Here is a 25,296-nt window from a genome sequence, read left to right on the forward strand (position 1 = left end):
TTCAAGAGTTGTACCAGCAGCATATGCTGTTATCAGAGGGAAACTGTTGGTTTGGCTTCAAACTGTAACTGGTCCTTACTTAAGGAAATTTCGTGAATCAGAAAAGTATTGCTGCAGCTGATGTTAACTGTGTGTGATAGGTAAGTGATAACCTAATGGATACAATCATATTTTATATATACATCTTGCCTGTTGTTTATTCTCCTCCACTTTCTTCACCATTCCCTTGGTGGCCTTCAATCATCAAGGCCTTAAGCTCTGGAATTCCCTCCATAAAGCTTTCCGTATGCCTATACCTATCTCCTTTTAGCTAAAAAAAAATTTACTACTTTGAACACTCCTATGTTTACAAATCCTAACACATCTCTCTGACTCTGTTAAATTGTGAAACACCTTTTTAAAGTCGGTTAATGTTGCTATTTAAATGCAAGTTATTTTTGTTCTCCCCTTTCCTCTTCCTTCCTCCCTACTATTTCTTTAACACTGCTGCTGCCGCTATTTAGCTATTAACCGTCTGTTTCTGCAAGCTGTGACAGGTGTTCCTGCAGTTTTTATTCTGTAATGGTTGTCCTAAGTTATTTTAAGATGATATTCATTCATCTTTCCCTTGATAGCACATTTGCCGTTTTCTATCCGTGTACTTCTGGAAGCAGCAGTCAGAAACTGTGACTGTTTTCTTGTGAAGAAAGATGATGTTGAAAATATATTGAACTGGAAGGTCACCCAACACAAAGGTGTTGAAGTGCCTTTTAAACCTGCTCGTGTCATCTTGCAGGATTTCACGTAAGTGTAGCTTCAGCATAAAATAACACGTTCTTGAAATCTAATTAATGCAGTTTGTGAAAAGAAAAAGGGTTAAACATAATATTCAGTCAATGTTTATAGTATTTACACTAGAGAAGGAAAGAAGGAATATGATGAAAGGGCAAATTGCTTTGCTTTGTTTTATTTGTTTATAGGATTAACAGAAGCTTGATTCTGTGCACCTAGCTCCAAAACAAGTCATCCATTTCCTGTTTTATCGCTTCCAGTATATTTCCCTGGTACCTAAAGTGTACCAGTTGACTAAAATAAATTTTATGATCAGTTCTGACATGTTTGTTCTCATTTTTGCATTCTCTGGATGGTATTTGCACATTAGATAATGGATAACACATGTATACTGTTTGCTTTAAGCATAATACAGTTGAAATAAAAGCTGTATCTTATGCACAAAAAGCAGGCAAAATCCAGTCCAGCCAATTACTACTCCGTCGCTCTACTCTCATCAGTAAAGTGAGAGAAGATGTAATTAATGGCACAATCAAGCAGCACTTGCTCAGCAATAACCTGCACGCTGATGACCAGTTTGGTTTCCACCACAGCCACTCAGCTGCAACACTTATTACTGCCTTGGTTTGAACATGGACAAAAACAGCTGAATTCCTGAGGTGAGCTGAGAGTGACAATCCTTGACATCAAGGCTGCATTCAACCATCATGGAGCCCTAACAAAACTGGAATGATTGGGAGAGATAGTAGGAACTGCCGATGCTGGAGAATCTGAGATAACAAGGTGTAGAGCTGAATGAACACAGCAGGCCAAGCAGCATCAGCAGAGCAGGAAAGCTGACGTTTTGGTTTGAGATAATAAAATGTGAGGCTGAATGAACACAGCAGGCCCAGCAGCATCTCGGGAGCACAAAAGCTGACGTTTCGGGCTTAGACCCTTCATCGGAGAGGGGGATGGGGTGAGGGTTCTGGAATAAATAGGGAGAGAGGGGGAGGCGGACCGAAGATGGAGAGAAAAGAAGATAGGTGGAGAGGAGAGTATAGGTGGGGAGATAGGGAGGGGATAGGTCAGTCCAGGGAAGACCATTAGGTCAAGGAGGTGGGATGAGGTTAGTAGGTAGGAGATGGGGGTGCGGCTTGGGGTGGGAGGAAGGGATGGGTGAGAGGAAGAACAGGTTAGGGATGCAGAGACAGGTTGGACTGGTTTTGGGATGCAGTGGGTGGAGGGGAAGAGCTGGGCTGGTTGTGTGGTGCATTGGGGGGGAGGGGACGAACTGGGCTGGTTTTGGGATGCGGTGGGGGAAGGGGAGATCTTGAAGCTGGTGAAGTCCACATTGATACCATTGGGCTGCAGCGTTCCCAAGCGGAATATCAGTTGCTGTTCCTGCAACTTTCGGGTGGCATCGTTGTGGCACTGCAGGAGGCCCATGATGGACATGTCATCTAAAGAATGGGAGGGGGAGTAGAAATGGTTTGCGACTGGGAGGTGCAGTTGTTTATTGCGAACCGAGCGGAGGTGTTCTGCAAAGCGGTCCCCAAGCCTCCGCTTGGTTTCCCCAATGTAGCGGAAGCCACACCGGGTACAATAGATACAGTATACCACGTTGGCAGATGTGCAGGTGAATCTCTGCTTAATATGGAAAGTCATCTTGGGGCCTGGGATAGGGGTGAGGGAGGAGGTGTGGGGGCGAGTGTAACATTTCCTGCGGTTGCAGGGGAAGGTGCCTGGTGTGGTGGGCTTGGAGGGCAGTGTGGAGCGAACAAGGGAGTCACGGAGAGTGTGGTCTCTCCAGAATGCAGACAAGGGTGGGGATACCCTTTTTCAGAAAATGATTTTCCAGGATACACAGAATCCTGAATCCTGAATCCTGGAATGATTAGGAAGCAGGGAAAATACTCTACTGGTTAGAATCATACCAAGCACATAGGATCATGGTTGTGGCTGTTGGAGGTCAGTCATTTAATCTCCAGATTGTCTTTGCAGAAGTTCTTCTCAGGGTAGTGTCTTAGATCCAGCCATCTTCAGCTGCTTCATCAGTGACCTTGTCTCCATTGTAAGGTCAGAAGTGGGGATGTGCACCGATGATTATACAACATTCAGTACCACTTGCAGTTCATTAAATCTTAAAGCAGTTCATATTTCAAATGCAACAAGATCTGGACCATATCTAGGCTTGGGATGACAAGTGGAAAGTAACATCCGCACACTGAATCCCTATAATCACCATCCTGGATGCTACCATTGATCAGAAACTTAACTGGACTTTACATGTAAGTATAGTGGCTAGAATAGCGGGTCAGAGATGAGGAATACTGTAGCGGGTAACTCGCTTCCAAACTCTCCAAAATCTGCACCATCTAGAATGCACAATTCAGAAGTGTGACAGAATACTCCCCACTTTCCTGGATAGGTGCAGCCCAACTGCACTGCAGAAGCTTGACACCATCCAGTACAAAGCAACTCGCTGGATCGGCACCACATCCATGACCATTCACCCCTTCCATCACCTACATTCAGTAGCAGCAGTGTGTACTGTCTAAAAGATGCACAGCAGAAATTCACCAGAGATCCTTAGACAGCACCTTTGAAACCCATGATCATATCCATCCGGAAGGACAAGGGCAGCAGATACATAAGAACACCATCAAATTCCCTCCAAGCCACTCATCATCTGACTTGGAAATGTATCGCCATTCCTTCCCTGTTCCTGGGTCAAAATCTTGGAATTCCCTCCGTATGGGGATTGTGTGGACTGCAGCTGTTCAAGAAGGCAGCCCACCATGACCTCAAAGGCAGCTGGGAATGGGCAATAAATGCTTACTAATCAGTGACTCAGTTTCCTACAGGTGAATTTAAAACAAAATGTGAAAATTATTTTTGCTGCATCCAACATTTGTTTGAGGGTGTTCCACACAGATTCTACACAGTTCTTGATGCATTGATTTAGGGTCACATGTTTGCCCAACCTGGCCAATGCTTTCCCACCAATGTTGAGAATAGGGCTAACTCCAGGTGAGAGACTTGACTCAATGTGCAGCCTTGAGTGACTTACGTAAAGAAAACGTTATCGGTGCACTAAGTTTCATTGAAGTCTAAACTTTGAATGTATTTGTTCAATATGAAGTTCTGGACATTGGTCTTGTAAACCATGTCACCTTTTACTAGATTGATCTGGTAGGGGATGGGCTGCTGGGTACCTATCAAATTCATAATTCAAGACTTGCATGAGATCGGAAAATAGGTACAGTCTAGGATGTAAACCTGAACATTGGAATCCACGCTCACTTGAGATGGTGATCTGAGGCTTGCAAGATGCTTGAAAGCACAATAGCCAATATTTGTGAGCAAATCCCATGCAAGCTGTGAAGGATTAATTCCTTCAGACTGCCTTTGATTTGGTTAGTCTGGTTCCGTTTCTGTTCACTGCGATTCAGTGATGGTAATATCATTGAATGCAGAGGAGCAGCGGTTGGACTCTGGTACTGTGTAGTGTGAATGTAACATGCCACTTGTCAGCCTAAGTCTAGGTCAGTATTTGAGAAGCCATGAATAGTGCTGAACATGGCGCAGTCATCACAAACACCTCTATTTCTGACATTATGGTAGAAGAGCAGTCATTGAGCAGCTGCAGATAGGTGCTGAGATGTCTGATCTCCAGCAACTCCAATTTTCCTTTGTGGTAGGCATGACTCCAGCCATCAGAATTTTGCTCCACTTCCCATTGATTGTAGTTTTGCTAGGACACCTTGTTGACACACGGGTTGAAATGTGGCCTTGTTGTGAAGGACAGTAAAGCAGTCACTTTCACCTTACTGACTGATGTTCTGCCTTTCTGCACTATCCCTACAGCATCCTTAAAATATCACTTTCTGTGACTTGGATGCATTCATTAACAGTGCATCCAGAATACTCCGCTATCGAGAATTCTAAAGATCCTCAACTTTTTCAGTAAATGCATGGTTTTGTAACAGATAAGTGCTGTGAAAATAATCTGACACCTGTGACTATTTGCTTTATCTGCAGTGGTGTACCTGCTGTGGTAGACTTTGCTGCTATGCGAGATGCTGTGAAAAAACTGGGGGGAGATCCGGAGAAGATCAATCCAATTTGTCCTGCAGATTTGGTTATTGATCACTCCATCCAAGTAGATTTCAACAGACGGTAAGTTGTGAAGGTTAAAGTACCAATATCTCCAGTTTGACTGTTCATTTCAAAAATGATTCTGGATTACTTTGTAAACTTTTCTAAAGCAAGATACATTTTGAGTGAAGGTGATTTAACTTGTATAATCAAATTTAGTTTGAGTACCATTTTGATCAAAAGCAACAAACTTGGGCCTTTATTACGGGGGAAAAAAAAACATTTGGCCGCATAAATCTGTAAAGTTGGTTGCCAATAGTACAATAACTGTCAAATCCGATATTTGTAAATGGCTTATTGAGAGTGTCCATAAATCCTTTTGAATAGTATACCTATGCAGAGACAGTGACAAAAGCTGAATGGTCAGGTTGAATTAATCCCTTGCCCTAACCTAATGCTGGTAAATATGTTTTAATGTGCAGTATAGTGGTAAATCATCTTCAAAGCTGTCATTATTATTCTTGTTGGCCTTTCATAGCATTGGTGCTGCAAAATTTTTAAACATGAAATCTTTAATTCAATTGCTTGCTCATAGATCAGCCCAGGTCTAAAATACTGGAGAATGTTCTATAAAATGTGGATGGTCAGACAGAATATATTTTCACGGAATCTACCTAAGTTGATCATTCTCACAAATGGAAACAATAGCCAAAAATTGAAATGTTGAGATGCTGTGGTTTGAAAAAGAGGAAGCGGTGTTAAATGTCACTGTTTTATTACTGCATTTAATAGGGCAAAAAGCTTGGATAAGGCAAATGAACTCCAAATGGAAGGAAAACTGTATCAAGCTTTAGTCTAAAGTGAAAATTTGCCTTAAAGAATTGACTAAAATATATGATGGAATAATGGGTACTGAAAATCCAAAGAGATGGCACTATGAATATTTTGAAATTTAGCAAAGAGAGGAACCTGATCATGTTGGCAGCCTGGGCACAAGCCACATGTCAGCTAGACTCTAGTCATGATATGACGAGTTTAAATTCAGTGCGGACATTGGAATGATCATTTCCAACATGTGACAGCAGAAGACCAAGCCACACAAAACGTAAGCAGTGCAAGATTTTTAATTATTTTCAACAGGTACTTGAAGACTGTGATTGTGTAGATGCTGTGAGAGGCTGTTGCTCTCGAGCTGAAAAGTCTGGCTGGGAATCATAATCTCAAGCCAAAGAGTAGGTATTTCTAAGATGAGAAATTTCTGCACTTGGAGGTTGTGAATGTCTGGGATTTTCTGTCCCGGATAGTTGTGGTTGCTCAGTTGTCAATGTTCATGTTTGATGGATTCTTGGCCACTAACGGAATTAAGGGATCTTGGGATAAATTGGGAAAATGGAGCTGCAGTTGATCAGCCATAATCTTGTTGAGTGACAGAATACTGTGAGGGGAAATGGCACACCCCATTCATATGTAATGGTACTGGAACCAATATTTATTGAAGTCATGATGGCTAGTCATCAAATAATTAAATTCAGATAGGCATAGTATGATAAAACATTTTTTTGTTGCTGGGGTGATGCGTGGATATATCTGCTGCTTTCTTTTTCCTTGCCTAAAATGGCAGACAATCCCATTATAAGTTGCGATGGATATGTCCTGAGTGCATAGAACTATAGATGTGAAGTGATAAAAGGTCAGTTGAAAATGATTATTTAATTCCAGTTGACAAAAAATTTTTAAATTTTGGATCTGTTGTATTCCACGATACTTTGCAGTAAAAGGCAGTGGTTATGTAACTGCTTTGCAACTCAGTTATGTATAAACCCAATTTGAATATAAAGTAGCTGCATATATTTCATTTTATAACAAATTGAAAACTAGGCACTCTTCTTAAGAATTGGGGTGGGAATAAATAAGACAAGTGATTTAGTATTGCATTACATCTTGCAATAATTAATATGCTCACCTTAACTGTAGCATTCATGCTAAAAAAAAGTGTTAGTTTTGCAAATAAGGTCCCAATATGGTTAGAACTCAAGTTTCCAAGGAGCCGCAAATTACTTGTCTTACTCAGACCCATGGGTCTAAAGTGTTTTTTTTTATTCATGAGGTGTTTTTGCTTAAATTATGTACAGAACTACCGGAATCTGTGCTGGCTGTTACCAAGAAGTTGGCACCCCTTTTTCTCAAAGTAGGCTACTATATTACCTCTTTATTACAGATTAATTGAGTGCTTTTCCTGTTCTAACCCATGCTGTTTGCTTCCCTTTTTGTTTGAAAGGGCCATCTGTTCTGTGTTCATACAAATGTGGCTAGTTTCCTAAAACCATTAATCTATTTATAGTGGTTTTGGTTTAGATTTGCGTGACTTGTTTTGCTTTTTTTAATATAGACTTGATCTATGCACTTGTTTTTTTTTCAGATAACAGGCTCACTTTGATGTATTGAGGTACAAATGGCTCCTTGGGGAAGCAGAAAAATAGGATAATGTCTATATTTAATTACAGAATGCTGCTGATAGACTAAATTGAATACTGCTAATCTATATTTACGATCACATCAGAGAATTTGCTTGAATAGACATATGCAGTTTTCTTTCTGAAATTAAAAGTTTTTTTTTCCCTAGCATTTTAAATGCGTTAGCATTTGCACGTAGTTTCAGGCAGTTTATGCATTAACAAGTATCTTGCTGTTTTGGTTATTTATTGGTAGTCCAGTTCTTGTGATATGGAAATTATTGCAGCCTCTTTTGAATCCGAGATTTTGAAGTGCTAAAATTAACTGGTAAATATTAATCTAAACAACTCAAATGTGCTTGTAGAGAAAGCCTTTTTCTGTTTACATTGGCATGCAATATTCTATGAAGGATCAAAGATCTCGATATGACAATAGAGGAAATAGGAAGAGGATGGAATTACTTTTGAATGGAATCCATCAAAGCTGGTTAGTTAGGCCATCCTGGCAGTGCGCATACAAGTTGGGTTCAGTTTCCTGACTTCAAATAAAGACAGAAGTTCCCACTTCTGGAGATTTTAGAGTAAGACTGAGGCAGGTTAGCAAGAGTCAGGAAACACCAGGCAAGGTGAAACCACTTGATTTTTACTTTATCCTTTGCCTTGGGCATACTAAATTTTACCCAGTAAAAATGCATGAAAAGGCTACTTGGAAATGGGTAGACCCTGTGACTGAAGTAAGGTCAATTCTGTAGACTGAAATGATTGCATTCTTTTATTCATTCATGGGAAGTGAGTGTCACTGGCTGGGGCAAGCATTTAGTACCCATCCCGAGTTGCCTTTGAGAACGTGTTGGTGAGCTGCCTTCTTGAACCACTGCAGGCTGTGTGCTGTAGTTAGATCCATGATGCTATTAAAGAGGAGGTTCCAGGATTTTTGATCCAGTGACACAAGGAGTGGATGTATTTTCACTTCAGCATGGTAAGTAGCTTGGAGGGGAACTTGCCAATGGTTGTGTTCTCACGTGTCTACAGCACTTCCCCTTCCAGATGGAAGTGGTCATGAGTTTGAAAGGTGCTGTCTAAGGAGCCTTGGTGAATTTCTGCATTGCATTTTGTAGATGGTACACATTGCTGCTACAGTGTATGCTGGTGGAGGAAATGAACGTTTGTGGATGTGGTGCCAATCAAATGGGATGCTTTCACTGGGATGGTGACAAGTTTTTGTTTTATTGTTGTTTGAGCTGCACTCATCCAGATAATTGAGGAGTATTCCTTCACACTCCTGACATACGTCTTGTAGAGTCAAATGAAGCATGAGGTAGGATTGTGATGCGAATTTGTGGACATCTTAACAAGTTTGGTGACTTTAAAGGGCTAACAGGGAGAGCATGTAATCTGAAAAATCTGGTTTTGCAAAACCATTGGTACTCTGGAATCCAGACGTAATGGGAGCACTCCTTCATAGCCACCTGTCCCATTACATAGAGGTGTAAATTGAATTAGAGGCATCTAGCATCCGACAGAATTTGTTTTCCAAAGTTAATCCACACTGGGAGCTGTGCATATTTGCCCAGCAGTACTTTTTTGTGCCGTCACTTGACTACTTAAGAACTGCTGTTGAATCAGAAAGCGTTCATGTTGCTTAACTGCATCTGCCCACCTTGGTTCTGTAGCCCTTAGTACCAATGCCTCATGTGTTACCAATCTCCTATTTGAAATTTTCAATTGGCCTCTGGCCTCAACTGCATTTATTTTTTATAGACAGAGAATTCCAGATTTCCACAAATCTTTGGATGAAGAAGTGCTTCTGATATAATCCCTGTTTGGTGTGCCTCTTGATTGAGGCTTATATCTCTTGTTTTGGACTATACCCATTAGAGGAAATAGGGCAGAGAGATCCTTTAATCATAAACCTCAAATATCTGCATTCAAAGAGTATAGGTCAAACCTGTTCAATTTTTCCTGATAAATTAACCATTTTAGCCTTGATAATTATAATAAAACATATAGTAAACTTATGGTTAAGCTGACTAAATCAGTGGTTGTCAAACTTTCTCCTGCTGTGACCCTGTTTAGAGGCTAAAATTGTTGTGACCCCTCTGATAATTGAGAGTGTATAGTGTGGGAGTGCGAAGACCAGTGCAGAGGGTAGGGGACAGCAGGCTTGCAAGAGTGGGGTTGGAGGGAGGCAAAGCTACACAGTTATGTAACTCCTGACCCTGAAATATCAGCTTGCAACTGTGAAACACTGGGTTAAACCCTTGGAGACTTTTGCTAGAAGTATATCGTGTGAAATTGAGTAACAGATTTTGCACAGAAAAGCCTGTGTTACATGAGATGTCACAGCATCATTCTGTATAGCTGGTAAATCAAGGCTAAAATATTCAGAATTTGGTGGTTTAAATTGTGTTCCATTTGGGGTTTGTGGTCTACACAGAATTCTTTCACTATAAATTCACAAAGGAGGAGATCTGGTGATTGGTCAGCATTTCTCAAATCCTTTCAAATATTACAGTGAGTTTTTTTTCCTTCCCCCTTTAACTATGGCAACATTATTAAATATATATTTTGAATGCAGTAGTCAAACTGAATTTATGTTAAATGATATCATGCTGAACCTAATCTAGTTCTGATTTTGCTTTCCTCCAGGCCAGACAGCTTGCAAAAAAATCAAGAAATTGAATTTGAAAGAAACAAAGAAAGATTTGAGTTTTTGAAGGTATTATACTTTGTGCTTTCATTTGACAGCTATTCTGTGATAAATTACATTTTTTACTGTTTTGTGCACCAGAGAAGAAAGATTTTGTAAATTATTAATCTTGACTTTGTGTAATTAAGTAAAGCTTCTCCAAGGAGGAAGAGGGGAAGAACTAGATTTCTGAAACTCTTCCAGCTCTCCCCACGATGGAGAATAAGTATAGATAATAGCAAGTTTCATGAACTATGCTGCAGTGTGTTTGCATCAGAATTTAATGTGAAAAGATCATGTTTTAAATTTTTGATAATTTCCAGTAACCCCAGAATTGCCTTCCTGCTTCCCAGCAGTTGGGTCAGATAGTCAATAATGATAGTTGATAAAATAGTATCAAAATACGCCCTCCTGTTTGATCAGTGGCTTAACTGATTAGGACAATGTGCAGCTGAACTATACAGCCAGGAAGTACCCAGTTCCCAGTCTTTTGTGATGATTGATTTCAGGTTGAAATTGGCTAAGCCTCCAACTTAGCGGGGGGAGTGGGAGAGCAAATCTGGTAAATTTCGTACTCTTTGTTTCTATCCAGAAACTTCTGTTGACAAACAGTCATTTAAGATGAGGAAAGTGCTATCTCCTGTACTCTTTGTTTCTATCCAGAAACTTCTGTTGACAAACAGTCATTTAAGATGAGGAAAGGGCTATCTCCTGTGATGCCTTTGCAGTTGAGTAACATGGTTAATCCTTATCTGTGTCCATACTTGAATGGACTTACAACCCAGCAGCTGTTGACACCTTAAGGGAAATCACTGAAAAACAAAAGTTTTTGTTAACCTGAGGTTTGAAGTTTTACCATACGCTGTTTCTTATAGAATTTATTAGCAGCAATTTATTTAAAGTAATAGGCATTGTAAGCAATTTCTTAGCTCCTTAATGTGCTGTTGAATTAAATATAAATCTTTTTTGCATTTTTTTCTTTTAAAGTGGGGTTCTAAAGCTTTTCGAAATATGAGGATTATTCCCCCTGGCTCAGGAATCATCCATCAGGTGAATCTAGAATATTTGGCGCGGGTCGTGTTTGATCAGGATGGATATTACTACCCTGACAGTCTGGTTGGTACGGATTCTCACACAACAATGATCGATGGCCTAGGTGTGCTTGGCTGGGGTAAGCGACCTGCTAGATGTTTGTGTGTCTGAGATTATTATTGGGATTTAAGTATATTATTGTTCTAGGAAAGTGATTAACTCCTTTTGCTTTTGAATAGCAGCTCAGATTTTGTATTGTTCAAAATTATTTTACAATTTGAAAGTTATTAATAAAAAGTTGATTTATGCAGTGTTAAATAAAAATTCATCAGCTGTGGTTTGGCTGGAGAAGCAGCTGGACGCACTGTAGTGTATACAGAAAGAGTGATAGTCACTAGCTTTAAGGAGGTGGTCACACCACAGGTCCAGACAGAGATGGGTGACTGCCAGGAAAGGCAAGCAGGTAGTGCAGGAGTCTCCTGTGGATATTCCCCTCTCAAACACTTATACCGTTTTGGATACTATTAGCTGGGGATAGCCTCTCGGGAGATGGTACAAGCAGCAGCCAGGCCTGTGGCACCACAACTACTTCTGCTGTAGAGCAGGTTGGGGCAAAGTCCAGACGAGTGCTCGTAGTAGGTGACTCAATACTTGGAATTTCTGTGGCCGTGAACAAGACTCTTGGATGGTGTGTTGCTTCCCTGGTGCCAGGGTCCTGAATGTTTTGGAGTGGGTACAGGCCATCCTGAAACGGGTAGGAAAACACATGGAGTCATTGTCCACATTGGCACAAATGACGTAAGTAGGAAGAGGTCCTGCAAGGACATTTCAGGGAGTTAGGTAGGGAGCTAAAGAACAGGAGTACCAGAGTAGTAATCTCAGGATTACTATCCATTCCATGGACTATTGATGTCAGGAACAGAGAGAGAGAGTACAGTTGAACACGTGGTTACAGAGTTGGTGTAGAAGGGACAGCTTTAGATAAATAGATCATTGGGATGTCTTCTGGGGAAGGTGGGACCTGTACAAGGAGAATGGGTTGCACCTGTACTGGAGGGGCACCAATATCCTGGATGGGGGGGTTTGCTAGAGCTCTTCAGGTGGGTTTAAATTAGTGTGATGGGAAGCGGGAACAGGAAGTACAGATTAGTAAGCGCAGGGACTTGGGACAAAGGAGAGACCGAGATGTGCATAGTAGAGAGTAAGAGCACGTTGAGGGAAGTTATGGGGCTCAGAGGAACTGGAGGCCTAGAATGCATCTTCTCCAATGCAAGGAATTTAACAGGTAAGGCAGATGAACCAAAGCTTGGATTTCTGCATGGGAATTGTGATATTGCTATTACAGAGATGATTGAAGGAGGGGTGGGACTGACATCTTAACATTCTAGGATATCTCTGTTTTAGAGGGGACAGAAAGGGAGACAAAAGGGGTGGGGGAGTCGCTTTGCTGATTAGGGATCACATCACAGCTGTGTTCAGGGAGGATACATTGGAGGAATCTTGCAGTGAGGCATTATGGGTGGAGCTCATGAATAGGAAGGTTAAAATCACAATGTTGGGAGTTTTTTTATAGACCTCCCAACAGCCCATGTGAGACAGAGGAGCAGATGTGTAGGTACGTACTGGAAAGATGTGAAAAAAGCAAGTAGTTGTGGTGGGTGATTTCAACTTTCCTCTTATTGATTGGGACTCACTTTAGAGCCAGGTGCTCGGATGGAGAGCAATTTGTTAGATGTGTCCATGAGGGCTTTTTGAGTCAGTATGTTGACAATCCAACCAGAGAGGACTAACCTTAGCAGTCATTTGAGGGCAAATCTATGTCTAGCATGGGGGAGGCTTTTAAATACAAGTTGATTAAAGTGCAGGACATGCATGTCCCTGCAAAACTGAAGGATAAGAATGGCAGGATCCAGGAACCATGCATGACAAGGGAATTTGTAAACTTAGTCAAAAGGAAAGAGGATGCATATGATAAGTCTAGACAGCTATAAACTGACACAGCCCTTGAGGAATATAGGGAAGTTAGGAAAGAACTTAAATGCAGTATTAGGAAGGCTAAAAGAGGCCATGAAATGTCTTAAGCAAACAGGGTCAAGGAGCATCCCAAGGCTTTTTATGCATATATTAGAAGAAGGAGGGTAGCAAGGGAAAGAGTAGGCCCACTCGAGGACAAAGGAGGGAACTTGTCCACGGAGCCACAGCAAGTGGGAAAGATCCTAAATAAGTACTTTGAATCGGTATTCACCGCGGAGAAGGACATGACTGATGTTGACATCGGGGATGAGTGTGTGAATACTCCAGAGAATGGCAACATATAAAAGGAGGAAGTTTTGGGTATTCTAAATTGCATTAAGATCAACAAGTCCCCAGGACCAGATGGGATCTATCCCAGGTTACTGCAAGAGATAAGGGAGGAAATAGCTGGGGTGTTAGCAGATATCTTCACATCCTCCTTGACCACAAATGAGGTTCTAGAGGAATGGAGATTAGCCAACGTTGTTCCCTCCTTTAAGAAAGGAAGCAGGAATAATGCAGGAAGTTGTAGGCTGGTGAGTCTGACTTTTGTGATGGGAAAATTCTTGGAGAAGATACTGAGGGACAGGATATATGCACATTTGGAATAAAAAGAACTAGTTAGTGACTGGCAGCATGTTTTGTACAGGGAAGGCCATTTCTCACCAACCTGAGTGAATGTTTTGAAGCGGTAGCGAGGATAATTGATGAGGGAAGAGCAGTGGATGTGGTTTGTATGGACTTTAGTAAGGCATTTGGTAAAGTCCCACATAGCAGATTAGTACAAAAACTAAAATCACATGGGATTTAGAGTGGTTGGCTAGATGGATACAGAACTGGCTTGGTCATAGAAGATGGGGGGTAGTGGTAGAAGTATGTTTTCACAATAGAGACCAGTAACGAATGATGTTCCACAGTGATCAGTCTTAAATTCTCTGTTTTATGTAGTGTATATAAATGATCTGTAGGAAAAGTTGGGTGGTCTGATTTTAAAAAGTTTGCGAATCACATGAAGATTGGTAGAGTTGCTGATAGTGCCGATGATCGATCGTGAAAGGATATAAGAGGATATCGATAGATTGGTGACTTGGGCACAGAAATGGCAGATTGAGTTTAATCCAGATAAATGTGAGATGATGCATTTTGGAGGATCAAATTTAGGTGTGGATTATACAGTAAATGGCAGAACCCTTAGGAACATTAACATACTGATGGATCTGGCCTTGCAGATCTACAGTTCCCTAAAAATGGCAACACAGGTGGTCAAGGTGATTAAGAAGGCATATGGCATGCTTGCCTCATCAGCTGGGCCACGGAGTATAACATGGTTGCCAACTGTTGCAGCTATACAAAACCCTTGTTAGGCTGCGTTGGAGAATTGTGTGCAGTTTTGGTTGCCACGTTATCTGAAGGACATGGAAGCTTTGGACAATGTGCATTGAAGGTTTCCTAGGATGTTGCCTGGTCTTGAGGAAAGGTTAAAACGGCTAGGATTTTTTTCACTGGAAAGCCGGCGTATAGAGGTCTACAAAATTGAGAGGCATAGATAGAGTGGGTAGTCAGAGGCTTTTTCCCAGGTTTGGAGTTTCAATTACAAGGGGAAAGGTCCAAGGGCAAAAGCTTAAGGGTGATGTGCGAAGAAAGTTTTTCGTGCAGAGGGTGGTAGGAGCCTGAAATGTACTGCTAAAGGAGGTGGTGGCAGCAGGCATGTTGGCGACATTTAAGAGGCTTCTGGATGGTTACATAAATAGGGAGGGAATACAGGCAAATGGACCAAATAAGGCCAGAAGGTTTTTATTTTTTGTTTAGTCAGGGCATGATGATCAGCACAGGCTTGGAGGGCGGAAGAGCCTGTTCCTGTATCGTACTTCTTTTTTGTTCTTTTTGCAACTCCAAACCATTCATGGTAAATATCTTAGGTAAATAATACAGAAAATAATCCCAGTTGAGTGCTCTTGTCTTTTTTCAGGATTTGCACCTGTTCTTTTATGCGAGGATCTAAGTAATTACGTTTACTTGAAGTGTTTCTATTAATTTAAATACAGCTCCTTAGGGGTTAAATTCACTGAATAAGAGAGCTGAAATATTTAGATTAGATTCATACAACACATTTAAGCTAGTGTTTGTTTCATTGTTGCAGAGTGCACCCCAGCTTCTTAGCTTTGCACACGACCTGTTCATTGGGTGTCTGCCGAGGCACTGTATTTAGACTAGAGATGCAGTTAGTTTTATTGAGTGGCCTAATGGTAAAGCAATGAAAAGGAAAAAATGAGAGTGGAAACCCCAACTTTCAATTTGGTGTGGGCGCAGAAAATGTCGGGATAAATAGAGACATTGGCAGGGCAGGCAGGTCACCTTTAAAATTGTTTGAGATTTGGGGACATGTAAGCAAAGTTCTCAGAGTTGCTCATAAGAAGGGAGAATGCCAAAACAAATAAACAGCCCATGCAAGGAATAAGGTGCATCATTCATTAATGTTTTCTTATGTATCAAGAAAAGACTTGTGAGTATAGTAAGTCAGGTTTGCTTGTATGTGTTCTCATGACAGTTAAGCACCTTAATGCGCATCTGCGTTAAGACCAGGAGGGATGGGAAATGTGCATGTGGTTAAATATAAGACATATCCATCTCTGATGACAGGGTGTTCCTTCTTTCCTTTGGCCAGTCATTGGCAGTCATGCATTCAGCCCTTTATCTCTGGAATTTCTTTCCTAAATTTCTTTGGATCTCTATCTCTCACTCGGTACCCTCATATGTGGCTTGGTGTCAGATTTTGTTTGAAACTCTTGAGACTGCAGAGTTTATTATGTTAAAGGTGCCATGAAAGTACATGTTTTTGAGATAATTAGTATAAATGTATTTAAGGTAAAGCTGGATATGGACAAAATGGAGGAAAAGTAATGTGAACAGTGTTTATTTCTGTGATTATAAACACCAGCATTGACTAATCTGCTTCTATGCTGTAAAATTCCAAATTTTAAAAAAAAGCTAGATGCAAGTGTGCACCTGCATGCAAGTATATGAGACTTCTGCCCAGAAGGGGACATCTGCAGTAGAGCTAAACCTTGTGACAATTCTACTTGCTGTAGTTACAGGTATGGAAAAGTGTATTCACAAGGTTTTACACAAGTTTAAAAAGTACATCATGTTCAATTGCTGCTTAAATATTTGGCCTCATTCTCAGAATGTGTTGTTGTTGAATAAAATCAAGTATTTCAGTCAGTCCCTCAAAACAGAAGTGCAGCACACACCCCACCCCCCACCACAGTCAAAAGTTGGCCTTTTCTATGTGCCATGGTTTTTGCAAGCATTTAAAACTTCCTTCCACTCTGCAGAATAAAATCTTAAACTAATCCATTCAACTAATTCATTTGGTTATTAAAAAAATATATTTCCCAGTTGCACTATTATGTGGATCCTTGCCAGCTGGGAGCATGTTCAAGGAAACCTGGTGTGTAACACGCAGTTTTTTGTGCATTCATTTTTTTTAAACGATGGCTGCATGTGATTACTTTATTCAGCACGTGTTGCAGGAGACCTGAGGATTTGTTCTATTTTAAGTCACCCCTTTATTGTTATCATAAACCAGTTTAGTTGGTACTCTGATTTAATTTGCATAAGTTACAGTGCACTGTGTGGACATATTTTGTACTGGCACACTCAGAAATATATGGGGCCAGTTAACTCTGTTTGCTATTTGGTTAGCTTGTGGTTCAAATAATACAAACATAACTCTGATTCCACTTTAGCTAAGGTTTTGCTTGAGGGATGAATATTAACAAGACATCAAGGGGTGTCCTCTAGTTTTCTTAAATTTTCCGTGGCCCTATGTTGATGTTGTCCTCCGATGGTGGATGATATTGAGTTTTATCTTTTCTGGAAAAAATGATACCAGTGACAGAGTGTAGCATTTCCTCAGTTCAGCATTGGAAAAGTCAGCCTAGGTATTTATATTTGATTTTCTGAATTTGGATTTGAACCCCTGGCATTCGGAAACATTACCCTAGCTCGAGCCATGTTTGGCATTTTGGGTCCCACTAGTAATGTGAATATTGTTTCCTTCACAGGTGTGGGTGGCATTGAGGCTGAAGCAGTGATGTTGGGCCAGCCAATCAGCATGGTTCTTCCAGAGGTGGTTGGCTATAAATTGATGGGAAGCCCACAATCCTTGGTAACATCAACAGATATAGTCCTCACAATTACAAAAGTAAGCACATGTTAGACTTCTAATTTGTGTTCATTTTCATTAAATCAACTATAAATGTTTTTATATTTATCAAACTCCATAAATTCTTAATCTAATTCTTCACAGCAACAAGTTGTTATTAACAAAAATTCTTAACTTATGTGTTGAAACAGTTTTTGTATTTAATTTTCCTTTAAAGCACCTTCGCCAGGTTGGGGTTGTGGGGAAATTTGTTGAATTCTTTGGACCAGGAGTGGTGCAGTTATCCATTGCTGATCGAGCAACTATTGCCAACATGTGTCCTGAGTATGGGGCAACTGCAGCTTTCTTTCCTGTTGATAAAATCAGCATGAAGTACCTGAAACAAACAGGTATTAATTTGGAATCTGTTGCAATGTGCATTTATAATTACTCTGAGTATGTCACAACTGTTTATCAGCCACACTTTATAATGCATCAATAACGCTGAAGAATTGATTTTTGCCAATCTGAGGGAGCCATGGTATGAGGCATTTTACTATTTTGTGCCTGTGGGGGCTGTTCGATAGAATTGGTTAAATTGTCTCATGCCTAATCTTTCTCCATACCACATATAAATTTTCTCTCCTTGAAGTTGTGTGTAAGTTACCACATGCTATCTTTAATTCAACTACTTTTTAAGAAATTGCACAGATAATCAAACACTTGAACAATTAGTTAAACTTTATTGCATCTAGCAACCAAAATAAGACCCTCCAGTAAGCAAGTTAAGCCTCACATCCATCTTGGCTATTACCTGATTAATGGTAGAATTTTGCCATTATCTATCAATTTCTGTCTCCAGATATGTCCAGGGTTCAGTCCTTATGCAGTGTTGTTCTCTGGAATTCTGTTCCCAGGGAGTCTTGGAGTTGAATTCTTAGAGGATTTTCCATCCTTCAAGTTTCTAGTGTGAGTTACTGCTGGTCCTTTAGATTCTTTCATTCTCAATACTGCAAACCTGCATCATGTCCCCTTATCTGAAGTAGCTTACCTGTTCCTTGTTACATTTGGCATTGACAGTCTTTGAAGACACAGCTTTCCTGCAGTTTGGGGCGGCACAGTGGCTCAGTGGTTAGCACTGCAGCCTCACAGTGCCAGGGACCCGGTTTCGATTCCCGCCTCAGGCAACTGTCTTTGTGGAGTTTGCACATTCTCCCTGTGTCTGCGTGGGTTTCCTCCGGGTGCTCCGGTTTCCCCTCACAATCCAAAGATGTGCAGGTTAGGTGGATTGGCCATGCGAAATTGCCGGTAGTGTTCGGGGATGTGTGGGTTATAGAGGGATGGGTCTGGGTGGGATGCTTCAAGGGGTGGTGTGGACTTGTTGGGCCAAAGGGCTTGGTTCCACACTGGGGAATCTAATCTTAACTCCTTAAATTCTTCTGCAGGGCAATCAGTTATCCTTGTGCTTAAGGCATAATGCCTTGTTGCACAATTTATCAACCAGTTGCTAAAACAGTTTGTTTGTGTAGCTTTGACTCTTTCTTCTCCCTCGGCATGGCTAATTGTTTTTAGTTCCTGCATAGCAGTTTGTCCTTGTCCCTTAACTGTTTATTCCTGACAGAGTTATTGCTGTTTCTTTCAATCCAGGCAGTTATTAAAGTTCTGAAGTTTATGCTATCACTGTTTATTCTCTTCCTGTTAGAAGGTTACTATTAAATCTGCTTTCACCATCCTTTTTGGCAGAGCATTCAAATCATAGTGTTATCCCTATTGCAATTTTTTGGGAGGAGTTGCATTTTTCACATTGGTAGTATGTGCATGTAGTATATTTGTGAATGTCACTATTAATTTGCACATTCCTGAAGATTCATCTTCTAATGTTGAAGCAGAGTTAAGACCAGACCATCACTATTTCTCAGGAAATGTCCCAGCTTGGACTAGTGAAATAAGAAATCCAACCTCACATATAAAGTGTGCCTGCAGCCTCATAAGCCAAAACTTTTGTGTTCCAGTGCAGATGAATTGAGAGTTGCAATCTAACAGTGAAAAATGTATGGTCCTGAGAAAACTTTGAATACCTGTCTGTGAAAGTACTTAATCACAGACATACCAACTGTAATATGGGTTTCTTTTCTTTGTTTTACGTATATAGTCTTTCACATTGGAAGATTTCTGTTGTGGAATCTTTGCTTATTAAAGCCATGGTTACCTCTTGTGTTTCAAAACCAACATTTGACTGCTAAAAGATATTTTTTGATTAAATAAAGCAATTACATTTACTACATTCTTTGTTTTCTGTTACTTGTTTAAGGTCGAGATGAAAATAAGCTGAATTACATTGAGAGATATCTAAAAGCAGTTGGAATGTTCAGGGATTTCAGTGATTCATCTGAGGATCCAGAGTTTACACAGGTAAGAGGGTCCCTGTGTGTTCAGGAAAGTTGACATGTGTTAAGAAACCTTGCCAAATTTTAAATCTTTGGGATCTACAATATGTATAGTGTGATAAGTTTTGTCCCAAGTCTTTCAAGTCAATGGTTACACAAGTTTCAGAGGTGAGATATTAAGTTACAGGCTTGGTGTGATTTGGGAGAAAGAAAAGGAATAAGAGGTACCTATATAAATGCAAGTTATGTCCTCAGGATGTCTTAATGCTTCAGAGTTGAATGCTTTTAATGACAGACACACTTGGGGTGAGGTTGGTGGGTAAATGTTCAGTCCTCCTCATCCACTGGAAAAGGTCTTCTCCTAATACTGATAAACACTTCCAGGACAGTGCTGATATAACTCGAATTCTTTGTATTTAAGTTTTTCCAGCGATTGCAGACAGTAACTGTGCTCACCCCTTAACCCATTTCTCTCCTTGTTTGATTTCAGTAGTAGAGACTGTGGCATAGTGATCAAGAACAGGTGCCTTCAAAAATTTGTTTCTTCCCTCCACGGAACATCCCAACGATTGAGATCAGCCAATAGTTTAGTCTAGGCACTTTTCTGAATGTAATTCAATAACTTGCAGTACACTTATCGTCTTTGTGGAAGCTCTATTTTAGGGCAGTGACAAGGTTTCAAGGACCATCTTATTGGAATAAATCTATTGTCCTTCCATATTGGGAATTTCTCTTGAGTTTCCCTCCAGCCTGTTACAACATTGTAAACTATAAACTATCGGTATTCAGCTTGCATCATTAATATTATTACTTGAGACCTTTATGAAAAAAATATGCTTTTTAAGGGGACTGTTATGGATCTGAAATGGCTGTTGTGATCACCTGACCACAGATTAAAGCATACTGAAGAACCAATATGGAACAGTAAACTGGCTGCACTGAAATTACGGCTTAGATAACTAAGTCAGCATCAAGAAGTTCATATCTTTCTTGGGAGCTGAAAGGTTGCCTGTGGAGGATTCAACTTGGTAATTTGATGGGACTGCAGTACACAGTGAACCATTATTGAGTAGATTACTTGGCAGATTTGAGAAAAAATTATGAATTTATGACAACAAAATGTGAGGAGCTTGCTTTCCTTCTCGCTTTCTATTTCTTTCAAGCTTCAAAGTCAGTGCCTGGTGAAAAAGATACCTGGGAAACAACCATTCACAGAGAACTCCAGAATTCTACAAATTTCATTACTACTGAGGAAATGAGCCTAACTGTGTCTAATTTACTTTAAATGATTTACTTTGCAATTTGAACAATTCTTATGATTCACAATAAAACTTTTCTTAAAATACTGTACAATATTACGTGGTGTCTACAATATTACATAGTGGTTGTGCAGTATAGCTGCTGAAGTACTGCATCAAACCATGAATGTTTAACAGCTGATAAATTAGTGATGTCATTCCATACTTGCCTTTGACTTTTAAGCTGTGGGTACCAGCTTAGCTGATGAAAATTGCCTCTGCTTTTTGGCTGCTCTGGGAGAAAATGATTTGTGCAATCATGCCTCATTGGCATAGCACAGATCTTTTGCAAACTCTGATACTAACTTGGCATCTGTCTGCAAGCCCAGAGTGGTTACTACTGGAAATTGACAGTTGTCACGTGTTGTTTAGGGGTGGCTGTTCTTTAATTTAGTTGGGCAGAGGAATTGTGGATTTGAACTGTGTTTAGACTAGTGTATGACTGGTGATGTTTGGGCACAGGAATTAGAAATATTTCTTTCACCAGCAATAACGGCTCCCGACATTTTACAAAGAAGCATAGTTCTAAAAGTTGCCTGGCATGTTGTTAAAAAAATGTGCTTTTACTAATACAAGTAAATGTTCCATAGAGAAATTATTTTGTTCAGAGAAAATACGTTGATATCACTAAATGTCTATTGCCAACAAACTGTGTGTTCAGAAATGTAATTAATTACTTTTCCATGTTACTTTCAAGAGAATACCAGTATAAAACATGGAGGTTTATTAGCGAGTTTTGAGAAGATTTGTAGCTCAGGTTGAGGTTCTGGATGTGCGTTTGCTCGCTGAGCTGGAAGGTTCGTTTTCAGACGTTGCGTCACCATTCTAGGTAACATCATCAGTGAGCGTCCGACGAAGCGCTGGTGTTAGGTCCTGCTTTCTATTTATCTGGTTAGGTTTCCTTGGGTTGGTGATGTCATTTCCTGTTCTTTTTCTCAGGGGATGGTAGATTGGCTCCAAATCAATGTGTTTGTTGATGGAGTTCCGGTTGGAACGCCATGCTTCTAGGAATTCTCGTGTCTCTCTCTGTTTGGCTTGTCCTAGGATGGATGTGTTGTCCCAATCAAAGTGGTGTCCTTCCTCATCTGTATGTAAGGATACGAGTGATAGTTGGTCATGTCGTTTTGTGGCTAGTTGATGTTCATGTATCCTGGTGGCTAGCTTTCTGCCAGATTGTCCAATGTAGTGTTTGTCACAGTTCTTGCAATGAGCCACCACACACTGCAGCGCAGAGGAAAATCACCTATACAGCGTATTCAAAAAGAATGGGTACCCTATGAACACAGTCCGCCGATTCCTCAGCAATAAACCCAAACAAACAGACAAAACGGGCTCAGAAACCATAACCACTCTCCCCTACATCAAAGACATTTCCAAAATGACTGCCAGACTACTCGGACCTCTTGACATCAGGGTAGCCCACAAACCCACCAACACACTAAAACAGCAGCTAATGAACTTAAAAGACCCTATACAGACAACAAATAAAACGAACGTCATCTGCAAAATACCTTGCAAGAACTGTGACAAACTGGCAGAAAGCTAGCTTCCAGGATACATGAACATCAACTAGCCACAAAACGACATGACCCACTATCACTCGTATCCTTACATACAGATGCGGAAGGACACCACTTTGATTGGGACAACACATCCATCCTAGGACAAGCCAAACAGAGAGACACACGAGAATTCCTAGAAGCATGGCATTCCAACCGGAACTCCATCAACAAACACACTGATTTGGAGCCAATCTACCATCCCCTGAGAAAAAGAACAGGAAATGACATCACCAATGTAGGAAATGACATCACCAACCCAAGGAAACCTAACCAGATAAATAGAAAGCAGGACATAACACCAGCACTTCGTCGGAGGCTCACTGATGATGTTACCTAGAATGGTGACGAAATGTCTGAAAACGAACCTTCCAGTTCAGCGAGCAAACCCACATCCAGAATGGAGGTTTATTATCTATTATGTGTATATAATTCTAAATATGGAAAAGCTTTTCAGATTTTGGTATACAGTAAATTTCCTTTGCACTACCAACAATTTGTATAACAAAATATTAGCAAATAGTGTTTCTGTTCGGACATGTGTTGCTTTTTTGTACTTCATATCATGTCCTTGCGTTTCGCCAAAATAATAATTTTTATGCTATGTAGGTAGTGGAACTAGATCTCAGCACTGTGGTATCGTGCTGCAGCGGTCCCAAAAGACCTCAGGACAAAGTGGCTGTATCCAGTATGAAGCAAGATTTTGAAAGTTGTTTGACAGCAAAGGTGAGCTTCAGTTAACACGAACCGCTACCAGAAATCCAAAAAGGTGAAAGTTTTTAATGGCCCTAAATTGGCTGAAAGGTCAAAAAAATTGCTTTTTTCAGGAGTTTTTCAGAGTTAAGAATACTAAACTTGGCGACTCAGTGTTGGGATTGAGGTGGTTTCTATTGCACAAATACCCTGGTTTCAGCAACCCCTTACAGACTTGACTAAACTAAGTGGGCCAGTGGAATTGGGAATGGTAGTTTGTGAAATATCAGAATATGAAAATATGCAGCGCTCTGTTTGAGTTAAATTGCCTAGATCAATATAGCTGTTTGATGAAAGAGATGAAGTGTGATTTTCTTGGCCTTTCTTGCTCATTTGCTTGTTCATTCTGAATAGTTGCTGAATGTATATGGCTAGCTCCAAGGCCAGAGGTTGCGAATGATCTAAATTGCCCAATAATAAGACCGTAAGATATCAAACAGGCTGTTTGACCCATCCAGTCTGCTCTGTCATTCGATCATAACTGATATGTTTCTCCTGCTTTCTGCCCATAATCTTTGATGTCCTTACTTATCCAGAACCTATCTATCTCTGTCTTAAATACACTCAAGGCCTCCACAGCCTTCTGTGACAATGAATTCCACAGATTTATCACTTTCTGGCTTAAGAAATTCCTCCCTATCTCAGTTCCACAGGGTTGTGCCTTCACTCTGTTACTGTGTTCCCAGGTCCTAGTCTCCTTTTCTAGTGGAACCTCTTCTCCATGCCCGCTGTATCTAGGCCTTTCAGTATTCTATGTTTCAATGAGATTTCCCCTCATCCTTCTAAGTGCCCAAGTACAGACCTGTGAGACCTCAACTAATTCTCATATGACAAGCTCTTCATCACTGGGATCATTCTTGCAAACCTCTTCTAGACTCCTTCCAAGGCCAGCACCTCCTTCCTTAGATACAGGCCTTACAAATGCTCACAATATTCCAAATTCAGCCTGATCAGTGCATTATATAACCTTAGCAGTACATTCCTACTCTTGTATTCTAGCCCTCTTGAAATACACTGCATTTGCTTTCCTAACTGCTAATTGAACCCATATGTTAACCTTAAGAGAATGCTGAACTAGGTTACCCAAAACCCTTTCTGCTTCAGATTTCCGAAGCTTTACCCCATTTAGAAAATAGTAAATGCCCTTGTTCTTCCTACCAAAGTGCATAACGTCACATGTTCCTAGATTGCATTCCATCTGCCACTTCTTTCCCCGCTGTCCTAGCCTGTTCAGTCTTCTGCAACCTCTCCACCTTCTGAAACCCACCTGTCTCTTCACTTATTTTATTGTTACATACAAACTCAGCAATAATGCCCTCAGCTGCTTTGTCCAGATTCTTAATGTAAAATGTGAATAGTTGTAGTTCCAACACTAAACTATGTGGAACTCCATTAGTCATCTGCCTTCCTGAAAAAGACCCCTTTATCCCCAACCCTTTATCTCCAATCTCTGCCTTCAGCTCATCAGGAAATTCTCTATCCAGGCCACACCTTACTCCTAACACCATGGACCCTTATTTAACAGCTTCCTGCATGGCATCTTGTCGAAGGCCTTCTGGAAATCCAAATGCATCATGTCTACTGGCTCTCCTTTGTCTAAGTTGCTCATTACCACCTCAAAGAACTCAAAGATTTGTCAGGAATGACCTCCTCTTGATGAAGCCATTGCTGACCCAGCCCAATTTTGCCATACATTTCCAAGTGCTCTGCAGTCTCGTCCTTCACAATAGACTAAACTAGACTAATCTAATAAAATCCTATCAACAGCTGAAATCAGGCTAACCAAATTATAATTTCCCATGTTCTATCTCCCACCCTTCTTAAACAGGTATATTACCTTAGCCATTTTCCAGTCTTTTGGATCCTTCCCTCACTCCAGTAATTCCTGAAAGGTCACCACCAATGCCTTCAGTGAAATCTATGCAAAGTAATTGTTAAAATTCTTAGAATTATTTCTTGATTAAACCTCAACACCACCACTCACATTCACAGTATTGGAAATGTGCTTTCTTTGTCCTCCTTTTTCTTTAACATTCAATCAGCTGAGCTTTGCTAAAGGTCATAATTGAGAATGTAGGATTTTTGTACTGAAACCAAGTTTCCATTTTCTTTCT

At 40.5% G+C, this 25,296-nt stretch overlaps 1 protein-coding gene across 5 annotated transcripts in view; it reads left to right on the forward strand.

Moving 5' to 3' along the window:
* The window catches only part of LOC125451158 (cytoplasmic aconitate hydratase), a 64,152-nt gene that overhangs the window by 14,150 nt on the left and 24,706 nt on the right, over window positions 1–25,296 (forward strand). For 3 of the 5 annotated variants that reach the window (XM_059644190.1, XM_059644188.1, XM_059644191.1), the window contains 8 exons: window positions 615–783; window positions 4,795–4,932; window positions 9,954–10,023; window positions 10,981–11,164; window positions 17,106–17,245; window positions 17,424–17,595; window positions 19,497–19,597; window positions 23,039–23,155. In XM_059644190.1, the coding sequence (XP_059500173.1) occupies window positions 615–783; window positions 4,795–4,932; window positions 9,954–10,023; window positions 10,981–11,164; window positions 17,106–17,245; window positions 17,424–17,595; window positions 19,497–19,597; window positions 23,039–23,155 (1,091 nt within the window). The remainder of the gene's footprint in view (window positions 1–614; window positions 784–4,794; window positions 4,933–9,953; window positions 10,024–10,980; window positions 11,165–17,105; window positions 17,246–17,423; window positions 17,596–19,496; window positions 19,598–23,038; window positions 23,156–25,296) is intronic. The other 2 variants (XM_048527954.2, XM_059644194.1) reach the window with 1 other exon arrangement.

This window comes from Stegostoma tigrinum, chromosome 3 (genome assembly GCF_030684315.1).
Source record: "Stegostoma tigrinum isolate sSteTig4 chromosome 3, sSteTig4.hap1, whole genome shotgun sequence".
Classification (NCBI taxonomy): Eukaryota; Metazoa; Chordata; class Chondrichthyes; order Orectolobiformes; family Stegostomatidae; genus Stegostoma; species Stegostoma tigrinum.